We start from the raw sequence: 9,814 nt of genomic DNA on the forward strand, positions 1-9,814 counted from the left end.
ACTGACCGCTAACATGTAATTAATTGTTTTGATTAATCATTTAAATATCCTGTCTATCATAAGTATGGCTGCTGATAAGTTGCATATAAAAGTCCATGACACATTTCTTTCAGTAAAATTCACCTTTAATTAAATATAAAAGTCTGATTTAATTTAATTTGAATGTAATTGCATAGAATAAAAAAAGGAAAGTCCTACATCCAAATGCTGGTTTGTAAAAGTAGATACTTGTATAGGTAGGCCTACCACCCTCTGGAAAAATACAATTCTATTACATTTGTGAGTGTTACCCACATGCTCAGGACATTTTATACCATTAGTCTGGACGACAACAAAATGTTATGAAAGTATAAATTACAGCAAGAGACTAACTGGATTGTACATAGGCCATCTGAATGGCACTACTTCTGAACAAAATGAAGAATAACTGAATCAATATAAAGAGCATGTTTGCTTATCAAAGAAATCTGTACAATGTTCATATGTATAGTCATATAATCAAACTACATCAAAACAACCAAAAACATCATCATTTTTCCAGAGTTATAATGCAGAATCCAGTGACGTAATGCATAAACAGTGATTTCAGCAGGACCTTTATTATCTCATCAGAGGGACGGCCAAGCCGGAGCTCTGTTCAGTGCAGGCCTTCTTCAGGGGTGGGGCGCCAGATGAATCCTCCTCATCCTTTGGCGGAAATAAACAAGAACCGTAGGGGTCCCGTTGTATCATCACAACAATCTTGAACCTGAGCTATTCCACATCATGTAGGTAGGGGGTTCAGGCTAAACATAGGACAACTTAGCCAAAGGCAGGCTGTTAGCCCATCATTTGAGAATGTTGGGTAATTTCAAATAGCTGCTACGACATTAGAAAGTAGTGTAACAGTAGTATTGTACCAATGTACTTGGGACAATACGTAAATGTATGTGTTGTTTTTTTTACCTGTGCTGCGACAGGCAACAGCTCTTCTTTGATTAATGTTGGAGGTTCATCGGCAAGTTCACAAGCCAGCGACGAGTCTGAAAATATAAACGTGGAATTATAGGGCGCTGTCATTTTCTTCAGCACAAGAGGTGTGATCAATGGGCCTATGTCAAATGACTCTGTACTAGGGGTGTAACGATTCATGCGATGCATCGATTAATCGATTGTCAGTCCTACCGATTCAACTAAATCGATCTGCTAAAATAAATAAATAGAATGAATCGCTTTGGCTTCACCAATAATCGATATAAATGCTTTAAATCGTATGAATTGATTATGATTAATGTTTTAAGACTTGGTTTACACGTTTATTTTGTGAAATGCAGCTCGGTAATCCGTAACTCTGTCATCAGCTAGTCAGCTAATTTTTTTTACCTTTCAGAAGAATACAGAGTCTCACTCACATTATTGCATGTTTATTTCACGGATATAGAATTTTGGTTCAAAGTTACTGAATCGAATCGTGGTTTACAGAATCGAATCGTTCCATAAAAAAATAATTGTCCTTGAATCGAATCGCCAATTACTGAATCATTAATCGAATCGAATCGTCTGAAGCCAAAGATTCACACCCCTACTCTGTACGCAATTGGCTGCTTGCCGTCGCTTCCCTGTCGGCATTGTGTTAAACCAGCCAATAGCGCGCCTGGGGGAAAAGCCCCCCGCAAAAACGTATCGGAAGAAAGTAATGCATTGCTCTTCTCCAGACCCTTCTGCAGGGCGAACTCGAACCGCCGGCAGAATGGGCGGGGCTACTAGTTATTCAGTGCATAACAACCCCTTGATATGCGCGTTATATGCAACGGGTAACGGCCTCACCCTCCGAGGCCTCGTGGCCGAGCATCGGGGGCTGGGAGCTGTCAGCGTGGAAGTCTCCTATGTTGGCGGGGCTGAGGGGCTCGCTGGGCAGGGGGCTGACCGAGTTACTGCTGTTGTCCACCTTGGGCTGGTAGGCGTCCGACAGAGAGCTCTGGTTACTGGTCTCATCTGCAGAGGGGGAGGCCGGTCATGAATTTCCCTAGGGTTTCCGTAACTCCTTGTGAATCTTAAATGAATTATGGTATACTTCAGCATACACAAGGTAGGTCTAAAATATGACTTCATTGATCGATGGCATGACAAGAATAATTACTTAGTGAATAAATAACTGGAATAACAATGAGTGATTTCCTTCAGACCACTATGTAGAGCAGCTCACTACCATAGGGAACAGAGAATTAGGAAGTAAAGAGAAATCCCATAAAAAAGAACCATTAGGCCTACCTTGGAAATCGAGTAGAGCTGGGTTGGTGTTCTCCGACTCCGGGCCGTCGGTGTAGCAGTCCCGGACCGCTCGGCCCAGGACGCTCTTGTCTTTCTGCTTTTAGGGCACGGAGAGCAGATAATGCAACAAGGTCATCGTCTTAAGAGCTAAGAGTTACTGATGAAATGAAGGGATTGAGTGATGCTACCTCTTTAGTGTCCACAACAGGAACCCATTTAAAGATCTTCAGAGACGTATCGCCAACGGTGACCCACTTTTTCTCCCTGGAACAAAACAAAACTCTGTTTGCACTTACCTAGTTTAATCCAAATATTAAAATAATTTTAATATACATAAAAACATGCACACTTTTGTATCCTAACCAGGGGAGCATCTTCAAGATAATGAGTCTCCAAAATACATTAACGTCATTATCATGTTCTTTAAATGCAGTGCTGAAATATATTCCTCATTTGAAGGCCTCCACCATACACTTAAATTAACACATAGTTATTATGTTATGTTTGGATACACTTAGGGGCATATGTTGGTCTAAAATGCTGAGTTGGCCTGTAAGCCAGCCTGACTGGCTAGATCATTTTGAATTCAATCGATTAGATTCAATGGATTTAACAATGGTTAGCTAAAGCAGTTAAGATTCAAGGTTCAAATATTTCAATCAAGTAACAAACACGAGTCATATAGTTGTCTATGATTGATGATTCTCATTTATATCAAAAACGAAATGGTTATTTGCATTTGTTCTATTTCCTTTATTATAACTTAGCTAATCATTCAATGGCTCTCATTAAGATCCCTAACGTATTAGTCAGGACCAGCAGACAAGACGCACGACTATACTGGTGAAGAAAGAAGGCCTGGATCATTGATAAATACTTTAAAATCTACAAAGAGTTTTTCCGCTTCAGCAGTGTTGAGCACACACAGCTTCCGGTAGCACCTTTCCACCCCACCTTCTACACATCCGGACAAAACGCGACTGCGGTCTATGGACCGCTTTACACGGGGCGAAGGCGGATGGCGGGTTCGTTCCCTCAGTTTTCATTGGACTTGAACAAGTTTTGTCTATCGGAATCAAGGCCGTTGCGTTGGCACATGATCAAAGTTGGGAAACGATTGTCTTCCGTTGCTCCTTAGATGTTGAGATATCCATGCAGGATTAACTAAAGTAATGAAGTGCTATAACGTTAACCCTGCTAATATAACAGTTCCCATTGGTTGTGTAACGCGCCCATCACTGTCATTCTGCTACTTTGGCCAGGATATCCTTCTGAAAATGGAGTTGCACCTACCATCTTCGTACTCTTTCAATTGCGGCCATCACCTTTTTGAAATCATCTTTAGCACGGCTTCGGGTCTCCGCTCGTACAGAGCGTCCAGACATGTTGAAGGATAGATTTGTGTACAAGCTTACTCCTACACGCAAACGCGTCTTTGACTTCAGCTGTTCCAACTCCAAATCTCGCGAGAGATTCCTACTCGCATTAAGTACAATGCAATTCAGTTTTCGCTTGCATTTACAAAAAGTCACCAGGTGAGGTCTCATAACGCATGGCAGATAACGTCTGTAGGGTGGCGTCCGCCTTAACATTTTCTCTTTGACTGACATTACGTTTCTTTGGGTCTGGCAGGGATATAAGCTTAAATAGAACTGAAGAAAGCTTTCATAAAAACAACTTTATTAAAACTTCACACAAATGGCTTTCGGTCAAATGCAGGCCATTTAGCAAAAGGTGTGGCGTTCAGCCAGAGATTTGTGTTGTTGAGTGAACATGTGAACATGTGGGACAATAGAGAAACGAGGATCATTTCATTAGTCCGTTGGAGTCGCCAACACGGTGTCAAGAGCACTTTGAGCGTCTTTGATCTGCTGCTGCAGTCTCTGCTTCATGGCCTCGTTCTGAGCTTTCCTCAGCATCTCCTGCATGTCCTTAATGGCGGCCCGGTAGCCCGGCGCGTTGTGGAACACCCGGATGGCCTTGTCCCCGCTGCACACCAGGAAGCGGCCGTTGATGTCGAAGCGCAGCCCCGTGATCCCCCCGCTGTGCACGCCCCGGAGCTCCTCCTCCCGCTGGCCGCTGGTGGCGTCGAACATGGCGACGTCACAGCCGCTGCTGATGGCCACCACGCGGCCGTCGGGCGACAGCGCCGCCAGGCTGCCCTCCGAGGAGTCGCAGCCGACGGTCCGCAGCAGGTAGGGGTCCTGCTGCTTCTTGTACTCGACGTCCGTGTTCCACAGCTTCCACGTGCCGTCCCTGGACACGCTCACCATCCTGGGTCAGACACAGGGGCCCCCTTTTAGTCGTACCGCAAGTGAATCCCACCTCGCCACAGGGCATGATTGACGTTTACAAATAAAAACACAAAAAAAGGATACGTATAGGATAAAAAGCACGACAAAAACACGATGGTAGTAGCGGTAGGAACCGGACTGTGACTGGGCAGAGTGTGGACGATCAGGTGCATCTTAAAGGTGCAAGATTCTACTTATTGTGCAAATGATGCACTTGTACGGCACATGGTATCAAATACAATTAATCTTTATTGCACTTTGCTCTGGGTCATCTCTAGATTGGGCCTGGTGGAGGAAAGGGCTCCTCATAGCGAGGGATGTCAGGATCCAGAAAGATGGATTTCCTTCCTCATGTCTTGTTAAAATGATCTAAAAAGATTAATTTACCAGCCAGCCTCACCCAAGTTGGAGAACATTGTTGCATGGCCACCCGTGGGCTACTAGGGAGTGAAATACGCTGTGAGAAGAGGGAGGGAGGGGGGGATAGGCCTTACCTGGTGGAGTCGTTGTTAAAGGCGAAGCAGTGAACACCTGCCGAGTGGCCCTTCAGGTCGAAGGCGCGCGTCACCTCTCTAAACTCCCCGCTCTTCCCAAAGCACACCTCCCACACCTTCACGTCCGGGGTGAAGCCACAGGATGCAACAAACCTGTTGAAATCAGTTCAGAGAGACACTTCTCATTGGTTGTTCACTCTTACTGTTCATATCCTGTTTTCTGACATACATTAGGACAACGCAATACAATTGAATGTGAAATCAAAATTGCACTTGGGAACAGCGCTGGCCGTACCTTCCACAAGGGGAGATTGCAGCGTACGAGTTGTTGATCTGGTTAGTGCTGATAGAGGCCAGAATCTCCCCTTTCAAGTCCCATATGTGGATGCTGGTGTCTGAGGAGGCACTCATGATGAACTTCCCTGAGGAAGAAGCACATTGCAAAGCGTCCATTAGGTGACTTTGGTACACAACACTGGTAGAACAGATGTATTCACAGCTGCTTTCTCAGGCCAAGTGAACAGTTACTACATGATAAAGCCTCTAAAAAGGTTTCTTAAGGTTTTTACTTTGTCACAAGATGGGGGTAGCTATATTTCTTACAGCAGGATTTATAACTTATAATGTTATTCATGGCCATATGTATAAAAATTTGTAACAAATAAAAGTTGTACTTGATTATATACACAGACACCAATAAACTGTTTAAAGTGTAATACCTGTCTCTGCAATGCCGATATTGAGAATGCTGGCCTTGTGTTTCTGTGGAAAGTCCTCAGGAGCGGCTTTGAAAGTGAAGGTGCCATCTTCCTTCTTGATCATCTTGAATATACGGATGGTATCTGCATTGGATAGCCATGTGATGAAGGCCCTACAAGAAAAAAAAAAAAAAAAAAAGAGTTCAGTAATCCTATTGTAGAGCCTATTCTGCTGTGAATAACAGGGTGTTTAAAGGTGTTTGTATAACCCAAGCCGCTCTGCCCTTGGCTGGCGTTCCCAGTTAATGAAAGAAAGATTTAACAGATACGTCCAATGGCAAAGATGTCCAACCAAAATAAATAAACCATAAATGTAATTGATCTAAAGGTTTGTTTTATATTCTTGCAGCAATTCCATGAGAAATGTTGTGCGATGCAGGGAAAGCATCTGAATCGTGCCTCGTCTATTTCCCCATTGCACAGGGTGGGAACACGGGACAAGTAAAGTATTGTGACTGGTCAGTCTTGTAGGGTACGGAGAGATGACATAATTTACCAAAATAATCTTCTGCAGTTGGCCTCTAGAGCCCGAGTAGGACAAAGTGCTCAAGACAGTGAATCGATAGATTGACCAAAACATATTTTATGATGATACCAAGATGGCTCCCATTTACAGGGTGAGAATCCAATCATGGGTTTAGGTTACCTATGACTTTAAAGCTCTAAACATACACTTATCAATCAGCCCACAGCCCAGTGAGCTCCTCAAACTACAACTACAGAAACAATAACAACCACAACAACCGATGTTTTATGATGAAAAGAGACCTGAGCCGGAAGGCAAAGCTCTCGATCTACCGGTCGATCATCGTTCCTCCCCTCACCTATGGTCATGAAGGATGTGTGATGGCCGAAAGGACGAGATCGCGGGCACAAGCGGCCGAGATGGGTTTTCTCAGGAGGGTGGATGGTGTCTCCCTTAGGGATAGGGTGAGAAGCTCAGCCATCCGTGAGGAGCTCTGAGTAGAGCCACTGCTCCTCTGCTTACAAAAGGAGTCAGCTGAGGTGGTTCCTCTGGTAAGGATGCCCCCTGGGCGCCTCCGTAGGGAGGTGTTTCAGGCACGTCCAGCGGGGGAGGAGGCCTCGGTGAAGACGCAGGATTAAGGTGGAGAGATTATATCTCAACACTGGCCTGGGAACGCCTCGGGATCCCCTCGTAAGAGCTGGTCATTGTGGCCCAGGAAAGGGAAGTCTCTGGGGTCCCCTGCTAGAGCTGCTGCCCCTGCGACCCGACCCCGGATAAGCGGTTGAAGATGAAATGAGATGATGACCAGGTGATTTGTTGGTGTAAAGGCTACCTTGAGTCGGGACTGAAGCTGACCAAGGTGGCGGTGTCCAGGTCCACGTTGGCCCGGAGACACTTGTGTTCCCGGTCCATGAAGTCCTTCACGCTCCATATCCGGACGGTGCGGTCTTCAGCACAGGAGGCAAGGTACTTCCCATTGCTGCTGAAGTCAATGGACGTGACGTTTCCACTGTGGCTCTAGTGTACCAACAGAACACAATACAGACTGTAAGATACGGCTTTCTTTCAATGCATGAAAAAATGTTGTTCGCTGAAGTACAGTACCGTTCAAAAGTTTGGGGTCACCTGGAAATTTCCTTATCTTTTAAAGAAAAGCACTGGTTTTTTTCAATGAAGAAAACATTAAATTAATCTGAAATGCAGTCTAGACATTGTTAATGTCGTAAATGACTATTCTGGCTAGAAACGGCTGATTTTTTATTGAATATCTACATAGGCGTACACTTGCAGCAACTATCCCTCCTGTGTTTTAATGGTACATTGTTTAGCTAATCGTGATAAAAGGCTAATTGATGATTAGAAAAGCCTTGTTTGATTATGTTAGCACAGCTGGAAAATGTTGAATAAATATGCGAGTTTCATGGAGAACATGAAATTGTCTGGGTGATACCAACCTTTGAACGGTAGTGTAAGCTCCCTAAAAAACTATTGCAGGTCGTCTTTGTGATCGGTAACCGTAAGTAAATGTGTGGTGTGATGCATTTATCAACGACTTGGAGTGCATAATGAGTGTTTCTAACACAGACTCTGGGCTAAAGCGTGGTGTTCACACAGGTTTACCTTCAGGGTGGAGGCCACCAGCGGGTGGCTGAAGCTGTGCTGGGCTTTGTCCTTCCGGGTGCGCTGCTTGTCCGGCTTGGGTTTCTTGGTGGTCAGGGGCTTGTGATTCTCTTGGGCTGTAAACAGAGGAACCTCTTGTTACAACAGGGCTAGCAACTAGCAGCTCATCTTCTGTTGTTTTGTTGCGGCTTGGCTTCACATAGAAGGAATCTGACATCTTATTTTGTAAAGGCATTCTGTCAGTATACGATGAGCAATTCTACAGCAGGTATCTGTGTAGACTACTTCAATGTAGAACTTGCAGTATTTGGGTATTGTATTGTATTCGGTGTGTATTCACCGAGTAGACCCTACACAATTGAAACTACATATATCAATAGAGCTATGCAAAACATATATATTTAACTTAATGTTTCGCATTAGGTAATTAAGATCAGGGTTTCAATCCTAAACTAAAAGGGTTTGAGTAATGTTGCTAATACCGAAAATAAGTTTATGCATTAGAGGTGGTTAGGTTTAGGGTTCGTGTTAGGGTTAGTGGTTGGTTAAATTCGCTCCGGTCCCGGAGGCAGCGTAAGAAACCAGGGTTCTATAGACCAGGGTCCTAACAAACCAGGGTCCTAACAAACCAGGGTCCCAACAAACCAGGGTCTTATAGACCAGGGTCCTAACAAACCAGGGTCCTATAGACCAGGGTCCTATAGACCAGGGTCACTACCAGGGTCCTATGGACCAGGGACCTATAGACAAGGACCTATAGACCAGGGACCTATAGACCAGGGTCCTATAGACCAGGGTCACCACCAGGGTCCTATAGACCAGGGTCCTAACAAACCAGGGACCTATAGACCAGGGACCTATAGACCACCAGGGTCCTATAGACCAGGGTCACCACCAGGGTCCTATAGACCAGGGTCCTAACAAACCAGGGTCCTAGAGACCAGGGTCACCAGGGTCTTAGAAAACACGGTCCAAGAGACCATGCTCCAGGAATACAGGGTCCTAGAGACCAGGGTCCTATAAACCAGGGTCCAAGAGACCGTGCTCCAGGAATACAGGGTCCTAGAGACGAGGCACCTATAAATCAGGGTCCTAGATATGCGGCGAGTGAGGTCCTGAAGCCGCCGCCTCCTCTACTGCAGAAGCACACTATGAACTACATGGCGATTAGTGTGTTGAAGAACTGCATTGGTTCAGGCTAAGTGTTGCCTTGGTTGATAAATCAGATGGTCGAAGGACTGTTACCACATATATCGGGGTAAGCACCGACAATAAAAGATAGTTAGGGTGACGTGTAGCCTTAGCAGACTCACATGGTGACTACCAAGACAGCTAGTGACTGTGAGCATGAATGGTATCTGGAATATACATGCTAGAAATATTCTAACCATTTTATAGATAAATTCTTTATTTGTGCGACTTGCAAAGCTTGATTTCCTTGTAAAGATCCCTGTTTCTTAAACACCAGCCCATGGGGAGGCCTTTTCATTATTAATAGTCAGAGGAATAGCTAGCCCCTTGGAGCTAGCTGACAGAGTTCTTACCCACTGATTCTGCTGTCTGCTCTGGTTCGTCTGTTTCCACGTTCTGTTTTCTGACTGCAACCGCGACAAGAAGAATTAAGGCACCTAGTAACAATGTTAAAGCAACGAGAGCTGCTAACTCCATCTTCGTAGTTTCTGCCACGTAGTTGCAAGAGGTTACAAGAAGTAGTTGTAATCAATGAAGTGGACAGTGGTCACAGAGCGCATGCGCCAACAAACCAGTTCAGGTTACGAGTAGAGTTGGGTGCCACTCAAACATTTCATAAGAAATATAAAATGCACACTATTCAGTCAACTATTTTTTCATGAGTAGGTCTGATAGATCTTTAAAAACGTATAGACATTTAAATACTTATTTATCCTGTTCTGAAGGCACACATTACTCATC

The 9,814-nt window shown here is 44.6% G+C and overlaps 2 protein-coding genes across 3 annotated transcripts; both read right to left on the bottom strand.

Annotated features, from left to right (window-relative positions):
- Positions 1–101: 101 nt before the first annotated feature.
- Positions 102–3,635, bottom strand: bcl7ba (BAF chromatin remodeling complex subunit BCL7B a). Of its 2 annotated transcripts, none has more exons than XM_056593866.1 (6): positions 3,544–3,635; positions 2,439–2,514; positions 2,251–2,344; positions 1,807–1,974; positions 946–1,022; positions 102–687 (listed from the first exon to the last, which is right to left on the bottom strand). In XM_056593866.1, exons 1-6 carry the CDS (start codon positions 3,633–3,635, stop codon positions 601–603), a joined length of 594 nt encoding a protein of 197 aa, XP_056449841.1. In that variant the 3' UTR covers positions 102–600. The 2 variants fall into 2 exon arrangements, with proteins under 2 accessions (XP_056449841.1, XP_056449840.1); XM_056593865.1 differs by having other exon boundaries at positions 2,251–2,347.
- Positions 3,540–9,667, bottom strand: tbl2 (transducin beta like 2). The gene is made up of 7 exons (XM_056593864.1): positions 9,427–9,667; positions 7,883–7,998; positions 7,095–7,279; positions 5,758–5,909; positions 5,334–5,460; positions 5,039–5,191; positions 3,540–4,524 (listed from the first exon to the last, which is right to left on the bottom strand). The coding sequence occupies exons 1-7, from the start codon at positions 9,548–9,550 to the stop codon at positions 4,065–4,067; spliced, it is 1,317 nt and encodes a 438-aa protein (XP_056449839.1). The 5' UTR covers positions 9,551–9,667; the 3' UTR covers positions 3,540–4,064.
- Between the last annotated feature and the right edge of the window lie 147 nt (positions 9,668–9,814).

The sequence above is a fragment of the Gadus chalcogrammus genome, chromosome 7, assembly GCF_026213295.1.
Source record: "Gadus chalcogrammus isolate NIFS_2021 chromosome 7, NIFS_Gcha_1.0, whole genome shotgun sequence".
Lineage (NCBI taxonomy): Eukaryota > Metazoa > Chordata > Actinopteri > Gadiformes > Gadidae > Gadus > Gadus chalcogrammus.

Bases quoted from the DNA above. Each gene is read 5' to 3' on its own strand.
- bcl7ba (XM_056593865.1), bottom strand. From the start codon at position 3,635: ATGTCTGGACGCTCTGTACGAGCGGAGACCCGAAGCCGTGCTAAAGAT. The intron at 2,348-2,438 runs GTAGCATCACTC...GTGCCCTAAAAG, and splicing joins CTGTTGTGGACACTAAAGAG to CAGAAAGACAAGAGCGTCCT. The intron at 688-945 runs GTAAAAAAAACA...TTTCCGCCAAAG, and splicing joins TGTTGCCTGTCGCAGCACAG to GATGAGGAGGATTCATCTGG.
- tbl2 (XM_056593864.1), bottom strand. From the start codon at position 9,550: ATGGAGTTAGCAGCTCTCGTTGCTTTAACATTGTTACTAGGTGCCTTA. The intron at 5,910-7,094 runs GTAGCCTTTACA...TTTTTCTTGTAG, and splicing joins AGCTTCAGTCCCGACTCAAG to GGCCTTCATCACATGGCTAT. The intron at 5,192-5,333 runs GTACGGCCAGCG...TGATTTCAACAG, and splicing joins GCAATCTCCCCTTGTGGAAG to GTTTGTTGCATCCTGTGGCT.